An 18,502-nucleotide genomic window follows, 5' to 3' on the forward strand; every position below is an offset into this window, starting at 1 on the left:
TGGCCGAGACTTTATCAGGGTTGGGTTCGATGCCCCGCTGGGAGACGATGAAGCCCAAGAGCATGCCTCGAGGCACCCCGAACACGCACTTCTCGGGGTTAAGTTTTACCCCTTTGGCTCGTAGGCAATCGAATGCGATCCTGAGATCAGCAACCAGGTCGTCCGCCTTCCTGGATTTCACAACGATGTCATCGACGTATGCCTCTACGCCGCGCCCTAGATGGTCTCCGAAAACGTGGAGCATACACCTCTGGTATGTAGCTCCGGCGTTTCTGAGGCCAAAGGGCATCGTGATGTAGCAGTACATGCCGAAGGTTGTGATAAAAGAAGTCGCGAGCTGGTCGGACTCTTTCATCTTGATTTGGTGGTAACCGGAATAAGCATCAAGAAATGATAAGAGCTCGCATCCCGCGGTAGTGTCTACAATCTGATCGATTCATGGCAAAGGAAAGGGAACCTTCGGACATGTCTTATTTAAGCTAGTGTAGTCTACACACATCCTCCAGTTTCCATTCTTTTTCTTCACTAATACTGGATTAGCTAGCCACTCGGGATGGAATACCTCTTTGATGAATCCGGCCGCCAGAAGTTTCTGCAACTCCTCGCCGATCGCCCGGCGCTTGAGCTCATCGAAGCGTCTTAGGCGCTGCTTCACCGGCTTGGAGTTGGGTCGGACATCGAGAGAGTGCTCGGCGACCTCCCTCGGTATGCCAGGCATGTCCGAGGGGCTCCACGCAAAGATATCTGCGTTGGCGCGGAGGAAATCGACGAGCACCACTTCCTATTTGTCGTCGAGGGTGGCGCTGATCTGCAACGCCTTGTCATCGGAGTAGCTCGGGTCGAGGGGCACCTTCTTGATACCCTCGGCGGGTTCGAAGCTCCCGGCGTGTCGGTGCGTGGAGTCCAAGGCCTCGCTCGCCATTTTGTTGAGGGTGGCTTTGAGGGCCTCCTCCTCCGCTTGAGCTTCCGCGCGCTCAACGCACTCGACATCGCACTCGTAGGCGTGCTCGAACGAAGAGCCGATGGTGATGACGCCCTTCGGACCCGGCATTTTGAGCTTGAGGTAGGTGTAGTTGGGGACGGCCATAAACTTGGCGTAGCAAGGATGACCAAGGATGGCATGATAGGACCCTCGAAATCCCACCACCTCGAAAGTGAGTACCTCCTTGCGGAAGTTGGCTGCTGTGCCGAAGCACACAGGCAGATCGATCTGGCCGAGGGGTTGGACCCGCTTCCCTGGTGCGACGCCGTGGAATGGTGACTTGCTGGGGCGGAGCTTGTCCAGCCCGATCCCCATGAGCTCCAAGGTAGGGGCGTACATGATGTTGAGGCTGCTGCCTCCGTCCATGAGCACCTTGGAGAAGCGGGTGTTGCCGATGATGGGGTCGACAACGAGCGGATACCATCCCGGATGCGGGACGTAGTCGGGGTGGTCCTCGCGGCCAAAGGCGATGGTATCCTTCGACCAGTCGAGGTAGGATGGCGTGGCTTTGGTGACGGAAAAGACTTCGCGGTGCTCATGCTTGCGCTGCCGAGAAGTCATATTCGTCATTGCTCCTCCAAAGATGAAGAAGGCATTCTCCACTGGGGGGAACTCGTCATCTCCACCTTTGTCGCCCGCGTCCTTCTTCTTGTCTTCGTCGCGATGAGCGACGCGGTTGTAATACTTCTTGAGCATTTCGCACTGCTCGAGGGTATGGTTGACCGGGCCTTTGTGGTAAGGGCACGACTTCTTGAGCATGTCGTCAAATTGGCCACCACCACCTCGAGGGGGGCCTCGAGGCCCTTTGCGGTCTGGGGCGGCAGCGAAGGCCTCCTCGGAGTCCTCTGCCTGCCCCGACCCACGCTGGTTCGGTGGGACCGGCTTCTTTCCCTTCCTCCCTCGCTTCTGTTTCTTGGCGGGGGCGTTGGGCTTGGCGTTGCCGCCCTCCGCGGGCGCATCGTCCTTGCGCTTGCTTGATTTGTCGTCGAAGATGGCACCAACGGCCTCCTCACCGGCGGCGTAGTTGGTGGCAGCGTCGAACAGCTCATTAGTGTTGACGGGTCGGCTTCTTGCGAGCTCATGCACCAGGTTCCTGCAGGTCGTACCCTCGAGGAAAGCATTGATGACCTCGACGTGGGTGACACTGGGGAGCTCGGTGCACTGCTTGGAGAAGCGTCGCACGTAGTCACGCAGGGACTCGCGGGGCTTCTGGCGACACCCTTTGAGATCCCAGGAGTTCCCAGGGTGCACGTACGTGCCCTAGAAATTGCCCACGAAGATATGGACCAAGTCGGTCCAATTATGGATCTGATCCGCAGGCAGGTGCTCGAGCCACGTTCATGTGGCGTCGGCAAGATGAAGAGGGAGGTTGCGGATGATGACCGCGTCCTCCATCGCGCCGCCTAGCTGGCACGCTAGGTGGTAGTCATTGAGCCAGACTGCAGGATCAGTCTCGCCCGAGTATTTGACAAGGGTGTTGGGTTGTCGAAAGCGCGGGGGAAAAGATGCTGTTCGAATCTCCCGGCTGAACACCCGGGTGCCCGGAGGCTCCGGTGACTCGCCCCTGTCGTGCTCAGGGTCGAAGCGTCCACCCCGTCGAGGGGTGTACCTCCTGCCGTCGATGACGTTGCGGGCATCGCCGTCGCCAGCGTGCCCGCGAGTATCACGGATTCGCGCCGGGCGCTATGGCTGCCTTGCCCTTCCCCGCTGGGGGTGTGTGCACAGAAACCTCGCGGTCCTGATGCGCAGTCCCATCACGCTGCTCCGGGGCCTTCGTGCACATACGAGACGCAGAACTCTCGGCCTGCTGCACGGCAGCTTGCTCGATGAGCTCCTGTGCCTCGCGCCGCAGGTTGCGGCCCGAAGGTGTCGATGGCTCGGGCATAGCTTGGAGTAGGTAAGCCACAGCGACGAGCTTCTCGCCCGCCGTCTTCAGTTCCGGAGATTTGTCGACATTGTCGTCGGCCAGGGCGTGTGCACCACGCACGGTACGCTGCTGCTCGAGTGCGGCGCGTAGCTCCTGGGTTTGTTGACGCTGCTCGTCGAGCTTGGCTTGAAGCTCGTTGAGCTGCGCCAGTTGAGCTTGTCGCGCCGCTGAACTTGACGAGGAAGGGGCTGCAGGCGGAACCACCGGTTGCTTTGCCCACACGTCCGCCCCGCCGTCCTCGTCGTTGGCTGGAGCATTGTCGTCTTGCTCGTCCGTGAGGTCCACCATGAAGCATTCCCTGGAAGGATCGAAATCCCCCTCGCTGGAGTCTTCGGAGCAGGTGAGGCAGTAAGCCGTCGCCAGCTGGAACGTGCGGAGAGCGTCGGGGTCGCGGACCCCGGAGTAGTCCTCGGCCTCCTCGGCTACGAAGTTGTTCATGAAAAAGTCGATGTCGTCGGCGATCGAGCTCGCCATCTCGGGGTAGGATTCGTCAGGGGACGACGCGATGGGGTTGCGAATCGACCGAAGATGATGACCCGGCAGATCCTCATGCTCGATGAAGCTAGTGCTGGTTGACGAGGTGCGGGCGGCAGCGTTGCGTATCCCGAAGGGGAAGGGCGACGCCGAAGTCGAGTTCCCCCTGGGAGGCACTAGTGCTGCCGCAGGCGCTGGTGCCGGCGCAGATGACGCCGAGGCACGCGATGACGAAACGGTGGCCCCGTTGGCCGTGATGCTGAGTTGCGTCATGCCAGCCTCGACCCACGTGGGGGAGCTGTGGCGTGCCGCACGACGCCGCTCTGCACGTGCTTGTCGCGAATGCTGACCCGAGCGCCTGTTGCGCCAGGCTGGCGAAGTCGGAGCGATGTGGTTGCGTCCGGGGGAGAGGAGCTGCATGAGGTAACCGTCGCCGGCTGCCCTGAACTCGAGACTCCCGAACGAGATCACGCATCCCCCTGGGAACGGATCCGAAACACCCATAGGGTATGGGTTGGATCTGCTCGCCATCTCTGGAGATCAAATGGGAAAAAGAGAGAAAATGTCACGCAGACGCCCCTACCTGGCGCGCCAACTGTCGGTGTCCCGACCTGGGGGCCTGGATCCCAACTAGTAAATGTTGCGCGTTTCCTCGTCCTAGATGATGATGTAAGAGGCAATCACAGTAACGCACGGTTTATCCTGGTTCCGGCCGCAGGGCCGTACGTCCAGCAAAGGGGGTGTGCGAGGGCACTGTATTATCTTGCACCCGGAGTGCTTGTAGTAGGGGATACAAGTAAGGCGAGAGAGGGAGGGAAGCTCCCAAGTCTCTGCTAGGGGTGGAGTCGGTTGAGATGAATGCTCAGTAGTTCCTGAACGTCCTCTTGGAAAAGAGAAGCCAGAGAGAGAGTCTAACCAGCCAGCAGCCTAGAGTCCAGTTAGAACCCAGAGAGTCTTAAAGGGGGTCCGCCTCCTCCTTTTATAGTCACAAGGAGGGGGCGGTGTACACGAGTGTAGGGGCGCGGAAGTCGTCGTTTTCCCCTGAATCGCGGGTACAGTGGTCGAACACTGTAGGAAGTACACTGTGGGAAGGCGCCGCGCGTCGCTATCGTCCTGGACATTGTCCTTGGTCCTGTGAAGATCGCGCCGGTCTTCCTGCAGTGTCCCACAGGCGGCGTGGTGGTGGTGTGTAGTGGGCCCTGTGGACTAGCGGTAGTAATGGCGCGCGATGGTCCCAGACCCCCTGGTGGGAGTGCGGGCGTGCACACTAGAAGGTCCGGGGGACACGTGGAAGTCCCGGACCCCTTCCCCAGTGGGAGGCGAGTCCGGATGGTTGGCGTCGGCAGAACAGTGATGGGAGCAGTGTCGAGCTCATCTTGTTCCGCGTGCAGGTCCCAAGGCACTGCTACAGCATCCGGGATGGCGGAATGGTGACCGGAGTCAGCGGATGGGGACCCCGGTCACATCCACTGTGGGAGTGGCAGTCTGACGCCGCCCGTCCTTTGAGCCGTGGCGGAGTGGCTGACCTTTAATGCCTTCGTACGGCGGTCAGTTGGGCGGCGGGGCCGTTTGTCCCTTGTGCCGAGAGACGGCCTCGAGCGATGCGGAGATAAGTCACCCGCTTGAGGGCGCATCAGCTACCCTCGAGCGAGGCGGAGATAAGTCACCTGCTCGAGGGCGGATCCGCTACCCTCGAGCGAGGCGGAGATTGTCACCTGCTCAAGGGCAGATCCGCTACCCTCGAGCGAGGCGGAGGTGAGTCACCTGCTCGAGGGCAGATCCGCTACCCTCGAGCGAGGCGGAGGTTGTCCGGCGGGCCCGAGAGAAACCCTCGAGTAAGGCGGAGATCGTTTCGCGGGTTCGAGGGGGATGCGAATGGGCCGCACGCTGGGCTTCTTTGAGTCCCTTCCTTTCTTCCGAATGGGAGGCAGGTCGTGGGCCTTTGTGGATCCAGTTATTTTAACATGTGTTTTGTGTTTTTAGAGCGATTTTGGTACCCCAATTAGAGTGTTCCTAACTATGATACCCGACAGAAGGAAAAAAAAAAGATTGTTAGTGGGGAGATTCACGCGTGCAACTGCGTGTACGCTAATGCGTGTTTGGACTGAACGAGAAAATTTAGATTTGACGCCGGGGAAGCGGGCCACGTGGCCGGTGGCCCTCGTACAGCCGTGCTTTTTTTTTGAGAAATCGTACAGCCGTGCTTGGTACCGGAGCAGCGGCAGTATTTTCTTTGAAGAAGTAGCAGCGGCAGAACTACTCGGGCCGTCAATGCAGCGGCAGGAGGGCTGCTGCATGTATGGCTGGGCAGAAAACCCGATACCCGATATCCGAACCCGAAAAACCCGAGCCCGAACCCGAAAAGTCCGAACCCGAAAAACCCGAACCCTAATTCGGGTTCCAACCTACGGTACCCGAAATTAATACGGGTAGTTCGGGTATTGGGCCACGGTACCCGAAATACCCGAACAACCCGAAATGATTTGTTTTTTCATCTATGATTTGATTTGTGTGCTTCAAAACTATGTTTATTAATTGCGATATGTGAAGTGTGAACTGTCACGGTTTGGACGTGTGAAGTGTTAGTTAATTTCGTTTGAACTGTCAGTTTGGACGTGTGAACTGGATGTATGGTTGGGTGTATTTGATTTGATTTTATACTGCATATGTGGAGTTCCAGAATTTCGGGTAATTCGGGTAAAACCCGAACCCGAACCCGAATTTTCGGGTACCTGAATTTTCGGGTTCTTCTTTTTCCCAACTGATTTCGGGTATCATTTTTGGAAACCCGAAATTCCTAAAACCCGAACTACCCGACCCGAAAATTTCGGGTAACCCGAATGCCCGGCCCTAGCTGCCTGCAGGTGGTGAGAGACACGGAGATTTTCATGGCCAAACAATGTAATTAAATAAAAAATGCGGCACAGTTAACGGGTTGAGTTTTTTTATCAGAAATACTTGTATTAAGTTAAGGATACAGTACAAAGTCCAGTACAAATACAGGTATGCCCAGATAGAATACAGAGTAGAGCTGTACCACCGATCTACTTGCAGAAAAGCCCCTTGAAAACAAAGAAATTACATAAAGGTCCCTGGGACCACTACAAGCCGAATCCTCTGGATTCCGCCACCACCGGCCGTTGCCGGCGGCCGCCAAAAGCTGTCCCCGCCATCCCCAAGTCGGGAGGAGCTCCATCGCCGCACGGCTTTGGGAAGAACCGCAATAGAAAAAGCAGACAGCGAAAGTCCATCGGTCGGGGACCCGCCCCAAGCTCCGACGACCCTGGCCCAAGACTCGCCGTCGGAGACCGTCGCCGCCGAGGGGAGCTCGAGTCTGAGCCAACCACCAAGCAACCACAGGACCACCAGCTTGCTCTGCACCCTCAAGACAAAAGCCTCGTACCTTCACCGTCCGCCGGAGACGAAGAGGAGCCAAGGCCGGACTCGTAACCGGAAGCTCCCGAACTCGCCGCTGACACCGGAGTGAGAAGCCAGCGGGGCAGGGAAGAGTTGGAGCATTATTCCGTTGCGCCGTCGCCACCACCGCCTCGCCGACGCCACCATGGAACGCACATCACAGAGGAGCATCATCCCCCGGCCGAACCCTAGCACCGCCGGCGACTGGCACCGGCGAGCACAACCTAGGACTAGATAGATAACTAGCTATCCTATATACAGCTGCGCGTTGATTCCCCGGCCATCCCCCCTCTCTGGCACCAACCCGGCCGTCAGAGAGGAGAGAGGGCGGCGGAATCGCCGCTGGCACCGCGCGTCGCCCCCTTCTCACCCTAAACAACTGTAGCTGGGGATAGGGACGGAAGGGTCGAGAGAGACCGTTTTCGGGCTGGTTTAACGGGTTGAGTTGGATGGTAAGGAGAGCACTAGAGCCATGTGATCCGTGCATCTCTAATCCACACCGTACTGAAAGGACTATAAAAGTGAAAATAGCGCGGTTACAGGCCAGGGGTGGAAGCAAGAGCTCCTGCCACGGGATGGCGGGACGCACGGCCTTCGGCGCAGGCTGCCGCCGGCCGCACAGTGGCTCCGATCCAATGGAGGAATTTAGATACTTGACATTGAATATATACTCCCTCTGTCCTAAAAAAATGTAATTATAGAATTCGGGCCGGTCAAATTTATTAAAGTTTGACCATGTCTATAATGATTAATATTAACATTTATGTATCGACCAAAATCTATTACGAAAATATATCCCATCATTAATCTATTGATACTAATTTTGTATTATAAATGTTGATATCTTTTGCACAAATTTTGGTCAAATTTGAAAACCATTGACTCCTCGAAAAACGAGAATTGCATTCTTTTTTGGACGGAGCGAGTAAGCTTCATCTCTTTTACTATTAAATTTGTAAGTTTTTCAAAATATAATACTAGTCGTGCGAATTTTTTCTTTATTTAGAATTTCGGCTCTTTTTCTCAATTTCGCAAATTTTGTTGATGTTTCCATTTTCCTGAGCACATGAAGTCCTCATTTTACCCCTGATCCGGATCAAATCCGTCTCTCCCGTGCTCTCACCTCCCTCTGCCTCTCCAGTTCATCCCGCCACCCCATGCAGGCCTGCAGGCTACTCGCCGCCGCCCAGTAGGCCGCCTGCCCCCGGACCGCGCGTTGCATGAAGCGTCGCCCGCGGCTGGAGCACCGGCGGGACGGCGGCGGCGCTCCCGCGACGGGCTCGGGCGGGCAAGCCGCGGCGCCCCAGTGCCGGGCGGGCAGACCGAGGCACACCGTGAGGTACGCCGGTGAGGTTCGAGCGGCCTCCAGCTTGGGCGCCCAGCACGGGACGTGCCGTACCCGGCGAGCTCCTCGTACTCCTTGGCGAGGCGCGCGTCCCTACTCAGCACGGCGGGCTCCCACCGCGCCTCGTCCTCTCGGCCGCCCGGCCGCCCCGGCGACGCCGACGAGGAAGTCGTCCGAGATGCCCAAGGCGATGCGGTGGAGCTTCAACGGCTGGGCTGTCTTGGAGGTCACGCCCTTGGCGGCGGCCTCCGCGGAGGAGAGCAGAACTGCAGGAGTAGAAGCGAGGAAGAGGGCACGGACGCCCTTGCCGACGGCCGCCCTAACAAATTTGACCGAGAAAAAGAACACGGGAGAGAGAATGAGGGCCCGAAGGAATCCAATCGATCTAGGGTAGGGGTAAAATGGGTAGTTTAGGTGCCCAATAAAAGGAAAACAAAAAAAGAAATTTGTGAAATAAAAAAAATTCAAAATCTCTGGTTTCGAAACAATTAGCATGTCCGGTATTATATTTTAAAAGTTTTGCGAATTTAATATAAAAAAATATGAGATCTACCTATTCGATATCAAATATCGAAATTTCTTGGTCCAGACCATTCCACTACTTTCTTTGGAAGGGGGGTTCGGGGGGAAACCTTTCTTCCCCAGTGGGCAGCGGCGATCCAAGGCTCCCCCCTTCGCCGCTCGCAGGCCGCGTTCATCGTCGAGTGCCCGAGCGCAGGCTCCAGCGCGGCACGCGAGATCGCGTTCATCGGCTTCAGACTTCAGTCAGTCCGGACGTTGTGTTGGTCTTTTGGCCGAGATCTCTGGCTGCCCTCTGGGCTCTGATCCGCCGTTGGTTTCTTGATTGGACCGCGTGGACCTACCAGCTTGACAAGGCACCGCACCAGCACTAGCAGCAGCAGTATCCTGGACAAGTTCATACATCCATTCCGTTTGACTGTACCTGACTAGGCTTGAAAATGTTCTTCAGCAGAAATGCATCTTATCATCCCATCAAAAGCAGTTTCTGCATGTTAATTAGGCAATTCCTGCATTTGCTGCCCTAACGCATAGATATCGAATGGCTTCTTCATAGGAGTTGTGCTTGACCGCTTGGCTTTTGAGTGCTTTGTAGAGTCAAGCTGTTGCTCTTCAGGTTGACAATGGGTAGGTGAAGGCTCTCATCCACAGTAAGCCGCTCGACCCGGTTTCTTTCAGAAAAAAGTATGCAACTCTAGATAATCAGAATGACCGGTAACAGAAATCCCCTAACATCAAACTGAAACTCGTCAACACCATTTCTCTGACCCAAGCCACTACTCCCTCCGTTCTCAAATGTAAGTTATTCTGGGATTCAAAATTTGTCCTCAAATGTAAGTCATTCTAGTTTGAGAGTGAATCTAACCATCTTAATTGTTTATCGATTTTGGGTCTTTTCCAATAGAAAAATGTGCATGCAACCATGTAGGGGGAGGTACATGTGGGGGAGGTGCATGGAAAAAATATACTAGTTTAATTAGCACATTCTTAATGCTTAATAATTAGGGGTATGAGAGTCTTTTCTACACAACTATAATCTATTCTAAAAACTCTAGAATGATTTAGATTTGAGGACGGAGTGAGTAGCTTCTAAACTTGCCCGTACATGTGGCTCAAGAGCAACCTTATACTAACATGCTGATGTATGAGCTGAGTCCCTCTAAGAGCTCTAGAAAAATAGTTCAGATTCCTATTTTCATCAGCCGAGCTAATCTCTCAAGGAAAAATGACGCTCCTGCCCAAATGCACAAAACATTTGAACACTCCTCTGCGCTTGTAGGCATACGAGTGGATTGCGGTTGGCGCCCGACATCTCGGTTGTTTATTACCTGAGTAATCACCGTAGTGGCCTCTTGAGCGCTCTTATTACTTGGCTCATGAAGACTTCTCATCCGAGACATAAATGCCTTGATGTCGACAAATCCCAATAGTTAGGTTAAATTCCAATGACGACGAGCCCGACATGAGCTTCTGGATCCCTCGTGTTGTGATGTGCGACGGCCGGGTGCTTTCTCTCAAGTTCTGTCCGATTGCAGAGTGGTTTGAGCTGGACAACTTGCATCTCGTTTCCCAGCACTTGGCCAGGCTAGAGCTTTTTGGGCTACAGCTCCACGACGGCACTAGCTGCTCGGCGCTGGAACAACTTGAGATTATCTTCTACGACTTGTCAGGAGTCAACAGGATCTCATCCCAGACACTCAAGAGTCTGCATCATCTGCGGGAGACTTTTTAGCTGATTTTTTTTTCGCACCTGGAGTCGTGTCCCGGACTTCATTTCACTGCGATGGAAGAAGTTAGCGGCCGGATCCCTGCTCTCGACAGGAATGCCTTCTACCTAGCTGTGGAATAATTAGATATCCGTTCTGTGCAAAAGGCTAGCGGTCCTTTTTAAAAGGCTTTCGCGGGTAGTTGAGGCCTCTTTCAAAAAGAAAACTCGCTTCAGGCCCATCGTCATTAAATAACGAAACTAATAAGTGACAAGCTCATTAGCAGTTGATCTTTGCTTGTAGATTATGAAATTTTGCTACTCGACCTTCCATCAACGACCAACAGTATCTTGGAGCGTGTAGGAAGATACAGCTATACGAGCGCGCGCTGTTCAGAATGCCACAGGATGTTTACAAGGTACTCCAGTATCAGCAGTTCCTGGACATACTCCGCCGTAGAAAACAAGGGACATACATACCATCGTTGCTGCGTTCCGTTTGACTGTACCTGCCTAGGTGCTTCAAAAGGTGAGATCTCTACAGATGCTGACAGAATCCCCTGCAGATGTGAGACACCGTAAAGAAACTGAAATCTTATTGGGGTTTCTGAACCGAACGGATCCGTCAAACGCTTCCGTTTCTTACCACCAGGATGCTCGTTACAGTTTGCGGTCCGTTTCTTACCGGGGTATATCCGGCACAATTTCCGGACCTGGGCAATCCTGCGGTCCTGAGACCGAAGCACTCCAAAGTCCAAACAGTATTCTTGCCAAAAAGATATCCTAGACAGCCACCTGGTACTACAATGAACTATCTACCTATCGACATACAGTACATATATTACGTGTGATGCACTTTTCTAACAGCTCCTTCTCATGTATCCAGTAGGGAACTATAAACACGGGCCGTGAAGCCAGTGTCATTGCTCCTCATGTACGTCTGTCTCGTCATATATCTCCTCCTGCATCACATGGAAAGAGAAGGGATAAGGATAATGGGTTTATAACAATACCATTGCTCAAGACCTCAAGTGTTTGGGGCGCAAGATGGGAGCATTCTTTTAGGACTAGGTACAACCAAGGACATATATGTATCTGTTTTCTTTAATATCCCTGAGTTTGTCCAGTGGAACGTAGGGCATTGAAGTTCAGAATGTCTTTAAAATCATTGCCAAAACTGTCATAACATCATGATAAACATCCATGTATAGACGATAAAACAGTTTACCCAACAGTCTGAATAAAAATTAAGCAAATTTGAGACCACTGACCTGCAGAAGCTCCTCAATGACATCCTCCATGGTTATGATACCGACAGCCTCTTCATCTTCGCTCAATGTGGGCAGGGGCTCTTCATGTATCTGCAGGACATCTGATTGATCTTTGGACCATTTTTTAGGCCTGCTTCCTCTATTTGATGTGTTCTGAGTGTTAGGGTAGCTCTTCCATCTTCGCAGCGGTGGCGGGAGGTTCTTCACGACCTTTTCATTGTTCTTTTCATCAATAGCAATGGACACCTCTTTGTTTTGCACCCAACAAAAGGAAAACAATGAGAAAGATATATTATGAATGAGAAGATAACGCACACCGGATGCTGAGGAGTAAAAACTAAAAACAGCGTTGGAGCTCACCAAAAGTTCCTCCATCATTGGCAGGTTGTTCAGCTGATTCAATGGGAACGTTTTTCCTTATGACCACTGCCATGTGGCTGTGGCCTTTCTGAAACTCATTTAGGATGTCATAGAGGGGCATATCTTCAAAAACACTGGCATTCAACAAGTCACAAATGTGTTAGTTGAATATATAAAAAGGTCTTGCTACCATAATATGTTCCAAAATATGACGACAAGATCAAAAGGCCTCCAACTTTAGAATTTCTAAAGAAATAAACTATTCACATTCCTATATTCAAAATTAAACTTAAGCACTTAATATATAGGCTGTACAGCCACCACCTGTACAATAACCCACTTACAAGCCACTTTATAATCAGCTACTTATAAGGCACTTATATCATAATTCATAGCCAACTATATGTGTCAGAGACATGTATGTCTTTCAATATTTATATCTGTAGATGACGACAATAACAAAAAACCAAACTAGCTGTAACTGTAGTACATACCATGCTAATTAAATTAGGACCCGTACTATAGTGAAGTCCAACACTAGAAAAAACAGGTTTGCTCATGGAGCATCATGGGTAGTGTTATATGTATTTCTTTGTATTTTCCACTAATACGAATGTAAAAGGAAATAGTGTTATAGTAATTACAGAAATCACCAACAAGCATTGCACAGAAATATCTTTGAAAAAACAGGTTCTATAAATTACCGAGGAATTTTGCGGATAGTTACACTTTTTATAGGAACCTCATGATCAGCGTTGACTGATAGTAAGTTCTTCACCTGAAAATTAATAGTATTTCAGAAAAATACAGTACAATTATATTCTCAAGGATTAACAAAAATATGATTTGGATATACTCTAAATAACAAAAAATCAACTAACAGTAACATATATGTTGAAACACACATTCTTTTAAATTGTATTGGTTGATTATACAAGAGAAACTACAGCAAACTATGCATTTGTTGTAAGTGCCACACATGACAGTTGTGATTGTATTGCTTGGTGTCATGTCAAATAACATTAATTCAAGGTAAATTCAAAGTATGTATTTTGTAGAAAACTACAAATGAAGCTATGTTTATGTAAGGAAACATGCACGATTCATTATTGCCTCATTCCACAGGTCGCAATCCTTGTTGGATACAAGTACGGACAATTCATTCCAAACCAATTTGGTTGTCAACCTATTGGACTCCAGGATTGATAATGACATGCTGTCATGTAGAATGTATGCTACCCAAAGATCAGTATTGAATAAGAAACGGAGGGATTGTATTTGATAGAAAATAACATTACCAATATCAATCCAATGATATTCGTCTTCTTTTCATAATAAACTGGCACTCTGCTATGCCCTTTCTCGAGGACCTCTTGCAACAGTTCTCTGTGCGAAAGACAATGTGAGCAATAGGAAAGCCCCAAAAAGTTTCTGCAAAACAGTAACACAATGTAACTAAAACCATGTATAAAACTCGATATAACATAGTACCTGTCAAGCTTTGCATTTATATCAATTGCAAAGGTTTGACATAATGGTGTCATAGCATCTTTAGCCTTCTTTTCTGTGAGTTCAAGAGCTCCAGCAATTATGGTAGTTTCATCATGGGTTAACTCTCCACCTTTACCAGCCTGTTTGAATTACCAAATAATATAGTTAAGAGACAACTAGCACAACTAAATGACCAGATACATCCAATCTAAAATATACTATGATAGTGCACACACGTCATAAATCCCTAGGCTGGTCTCTCTGACATCCCATTGAATCAATTAATGATACAGATATGAGATACCATCAGCTGCTCACTAACCTAGAGCTAGTATCTAACCAGTTGACCAGCTGCATTCGAGCAAAATCTATCCTACTCCTAACAAGCAAAACAATATACTGCTAGTATAAATTGTTCATAGCATATACATCCTAGCCATATATAGGTGGATACTTAAAGTAGGATTGAGTTTCTGAGTTTGTCTTCCATTGAATACACATCTACACAAACATATCATCCACTGGCAGAAGAACTTCTACAGATTCACTGCCTAGGATATATGGCTTCAAGAGCATTAATGAATTTATCAATTAATAGATCTATGCAAATAGAGGTTACTTAAATAGTGTATTGTCATCTTACATCTACAATCTTCAGAATCTAAAATAGTCTGTTCCTTAAGGGCCTCTGCTTCTTTCCAGCGCACTTTAGACTCAGAATCTAGCAGAATCTGTCAAGGGCCTCTGCTTCTCTATCCAGCACACTTTAGACGTCAATCCTTACTCATTCAGACATATCTCGATTTGTAAGATAAAAGTGAATGCAAAGGATCCTAAGTTAAATCACAGTTGCTTGAAAGCAACAATACATACAGTAGTTTTGTATTTTTAGAGTAGAAGTTAAAACACTTCAAATCAATAACCATGTCTACACTATGTATCAGCAGTTGATATCCCTTGGGAAAGATGCAACAGCTACCTCTTGTTGATCATCAAATCGCATTGGGAGTTAGCCAAATGATGGAAAAAGTATAACAGGTTTTGGTACATTTCTAAAACAATCTAGTGTCCAGATAAGCAAAACCGACACCCAAACAACTAGCATGTTTCACTAATTCCTTGATACAGATAATGCATAAAAAAAGATTGCTAAACCTCGAGGAATGAAAATAGCAAGGTAAGCCTATGATACACTGTAAAACCTATCACACCTAGTAAACTGTGATGCAAACTGGAATAATCACAACTAGTCACAGACGTACTGTTACCTTCTTCATGTCCTACCACAGTTTAGACATACGCTGAACATCAGCTATGTGCAGGACTTGATGGGTCACATAATATAGAGTTATATCTTTCTCTGCCTTTACACAATGAGATGCTTCACTAAAGCAAGCAAAATTTGATTAAGATGGTGTACAAACTTCTCCCAGACTGGCTTGTTATTGTGATATAATAAGTAGACATTTTGGCCGCCCATGTGTTTGTTTCCTAGTGGGTTCATAAGAAATGATGCCTCAAAAGCTACATATGATAAACACATAAATATCCTATTGGGAAGTCCAGGACCAGTGCTGCATTACAGCATGGGAGCATTTACATCATGAATTCGCTATTTGGAAGATGAAATAGTCAGCATACCTCATTTCCATGCAGAGTGACAAGTGTTTTTAGCTCAGCTCTACGGAAGAGAGCTGTTTGACCATGACCCAGCACACAGTCTAGTAGCTACAACAGGAAGGATAGAATTTGAGCCCATATATATTGGAGAATTCGTTAGTGAAGATGACACGATCAATTTGGCCGTATGTTTATTACCTTGCTTATAGGATAGGCAACAGGAAAGCAGATCCAAACAAGCACACGAACTAATGGAGCAACTGAAGCACCAATAGCCAGCCCATAATGTGAGCAGATGGACTGCGGTAAGATCTGCTCATACCAAAATGTTAGCATATGGCACCAAATTTGAGACTTGAAGCAGAGCATCAGTAAGCAAATTTTGGATGATTCACCTCACCAAACAGTAGAATCAGTGTCACTGAGATCAAAATCGCACCCCAAGCAGTCACCAAGCTATCAAGAAATATGGGCAAAGCCTAATATACAGACAGAACCATTTCATCACAAGTAGTTTATGGGGATGTCTTAAACTCAAACCATCTGGCAATTACTGAAAGTGAAGAGTGAAACCTCCATGGCTGCAGCATTGCAGATCAGAAGAGTGCATAGCAGAAGGTGCTGGTTCTTCACAACAGGCAAAATCTTAGCTGCAATGAAGGGGGGAATATGCGTGTCAGTAGCATTGGAGAAGGCATTCAACGAGATAATGTGGAGTAGATGTTTAGGCTGTCGCATAGAAAATCTATAGTTCTGTGAAAAGTGTATCCTAGGGCTGACCTCCAGCTATTTTAATGCGGTGAAATCACACAAAAAATCAACAAAACCTAACCAGCAACCACAGCTTTTCGCAATGTAATAAAATCCTACAGGGCAGCCTCACATTTCTTCACCAACAAATATGATAAGCCTCAGTTAACTAGAAAGCAACAAGAACACGATCTGTAAGCTATTTTGAAGCAAGCTTTCTATAGATTTGTCTGTTTAGACTTCAGAGACACTAAAGCCGATCCAGTGCAGCATTTCATAATGTCTAGAGAAAATGACAAGGTCCAGATGACTAGGAGTGACTGGTCAAAACTGAAAAACCAAAGGGAAACGGCTCGTCAGCTCAAATGTCCAACAGGCTGCTGAATTCCTATTTTCGCCATCCACTTGTTCCTCCAAGCCACACGCTGATTCTATTATTCATGGATTTAATAACTCAAACGACCAACCGACACACGGAAACTGTTCGACGAAATGGCAGGCCAGCGAGGGTAACAATGCAGCAGCGAAAACCCGAGCAACCGCGCATCTGAATCAGGCGCCGCGCCTGCCCGCTTCCCAACTACGCGCTAGCGAACGGACCCGCGTGGGTGCGGCGGAGGCCGGCGCGCGCCGGGGAGGCGGTAGGTACCTGCGTGCTTGCGGTCCTGGTCGGTGCCGGACTTGGCGAGGACCTCGAGGTCGACGAGGCTGAGGGACATGAGGCCGAGGGTGAGGCCCGACATGAGGCCCGCGAAGAGCACGAGCACGACGATGATGACGATGTGCTCGAAGAAGGGCGCCGAGCAGCAGTGGTACTCCACCGCCATCCACCGCCTCCCCCGCCTTCCGCCGCGCGATCCCCGCTCCTCCCTCTCTCCCCGCCCGCTTCGACGGCGAGGGTCAGCACCACCGCCACCGCGACCACCACCAGAAGCTTCTCGCCCCACCTCCTCCTCGCGCGAGCTCGCCCCACCACCTCGAGCGATTCCGGAGTTCCCTTCTTAATTTCGGGGGCGTGGGCGTGGGGTGTCTGCTGCGCAGTGAGGTGGACCGTGGTTGGGGGAGGCGTGGCGGGCGGAGGCCACGCGCACCGCCGGGGCGCCGACGTGTGGGCCACGCGCGCGCCGGCCTCTGGCCCGCTCGATCGAGTTTTCGTGGCCCTGGTTCGCGGCCGTGCGTGCCTGTCTCGCTGTAGCTGGGGCTCACGCCGTGGAGAAATTTGCGATTTTGCCATTCTCAGAAACGGAGAATACCATTAAATATTTGGGTTTCGTCACAATGCCATTATGATACGATGTCAAAACGCTGAAATGACTTTTCAACATTTATCACATCATTTTTTATTTTTCCACATTTTCTTTGGCTGAACCTACCCAAAATGCCTTGCAGCATTACAACCCGGACAGATCGAACAGGATGAAAACGCTCGTTTTTCTCTCCCTTTTCTCTTCGTATTCCTCAGCACCGAGGCCCCTGCAAACTCGCCGGCGGAGGTCGGGTTCCCGGCGCGGCTCCTCCAAGGGAAGGTGTTGCCGCGCTGCTCCTGGCGGTGGGCCTCGCGGTGCTGTCCGCGAGCGGCGGGGCCAGCAGGGCAGGGCTCGCCGTGGCGCTGGCGGCCGTCGCTGTCGTCAACGCGCACGACCTGGTGGGCTGGCGCGCTACGACGCCATGGCGCCGGCCTTTTCATCTCCCTCCCAGAAGACACCCTTGATTTGTTCTTCGCACACTTCTCGTGTACCCAGCCTTATCTGCTCAGTCTATACTTCCTCTCGCCCTCTTTTCTCCGCTTGTGCCAATCAGCCGCATACCGACGACATGCCCTGCTCCTAATCCTCCCCCAATATTGCATTCAAAGCCCCACGCAACTGCTTGAATTAGTTCCAGGCACGACATGCCATAATCAGCAAGCAAGCTAGCATCGATTTTTCAACGGAGTAAGAAACTGATCATCACTAACGTCCAGGCCTGCTGCACGTGCCGAGCCAAAGGACCTCGAGAAGCTGCAGGTCATCACCGGGATCCTGCCGGCCATTGAGCCTCCTACCTGCTTGTGCTCCCGCCTCGATGCCGTCTCCCGCATTCATGGCCGCGCCGCCGAACGCCGAACGACGCCGCCGCCGGGCCGCAGCTTCCTGGCGGCATCGTGGCCTCGCGTACGTCGACGCGGTGGCGCCGCCGTGCCTACGCCATGTCCGCACCCGAGGCCGGCAATGGCGAGCTTGGCCTGCCAAGAAATGCACGGTGGGCATGGTGGGAGACACGGGAGACTGAGTGGATAAGGCTGGCTGTCTGAAGGACAAAATGATCCGTTTATGTGGTTAGAGAAGCGAGAAATAATGAAATGAATTGAAAAAGGAGGGAAAAGACACACTTTCATAATGGCATTATAGCGAAACCCAAAAGTTTGATGGTATTTTAGCGAAACCCATTTTTGATGATGGCAAAATCGCAAATATAATGGCATTATAGCGCGGAGGTTATTAATTTAGCAATAAGTTGCTGTACGGCACCCGCGGTTCAAGGAGGATGACACCTGCCGACCTTGTTTGGTTAGGGGTGAGCCCTTTGATCATTAATTAAAGATATTAAATGAAATCTAATTACAAAACAAACTCTATAATTATAATATTGTAGCATGTGA

General features: G+C 50.6%; 1 protein-coding gene across 1 annotated transcript; it reads right to left on the minus strand.

The window, feature by feature from the left end:
• Positions 1-10,948: 10,948 nt before the first annotated feature.
• On the minus strand, positions 10,949-16,986 carry LOC120648364 (DUF21 domain-containing protein At2g14520-like). The gene is made up of 11 exons (XM_039925127.1): positions 16,511-16,986; positions 15,685-15,761; positions 15,507-15,590; positions 15,310-15,423; positions 15,133-15,219; positions 13,492-13,631; positions 13,299-13,386; positions 12,705-12,778; positions 12,001-12,134; positions 11,641-11,888; positions 10,949-11,331 (listed from the first exon to the last, which is right to left on the minus strand). The coding sequence occupies exons 1-11, from the start codon at positions 16,686-16,688 to the stop codon at positions 11,290-11,292; spliced, it is 1,266 nt and encodes a 421-aa protein (XP_039781061.1). The 5' UTR covers positions 16,689-16,986; the 3' UTR covers positions 10,949-11,289.
• Between the last annotated feature and the right edge of the window lie 1,516 nt (positions 16,987-18,502).

The sequence above is a fragment of the Panicum virgatum genome, chromosome 9K (genome assembly GCF_016808335.1).
Source record: "Panicum virgatum strain AP13 chromosome 9K, P.virgatum_v5, whole genome shotgun sequence".
NCBI lineage: Eukaryota > Viridiplantae > Streptophyta > Magnoliopsida > Poales > Poaceae > Panicum > Panicum virgatum.

Coding starts and splice junctions, on each gene's coding strand:
- LOC120648364 (XM_039925127.1), bottom strand. CDS start 16,688: ATGGCGGTGGAGTACCACTGCTGCTCGGCGCCCTTCTTCGAGCACATC. Junction 15,591..15,684: donor GCAATGCTGCAGCCATGGAG/GTTTCACTCTTC, acceptor TCTGTATATTAG/GCTTTGCCCATATTTCTTGA. Junction 15,424..15,506: donor TGATTCTACTGTTTGGTGAG/GTGAATCATCCA, acceptor TGGTATGAGCAG/ATCTTACCGCAGTCCATCTG.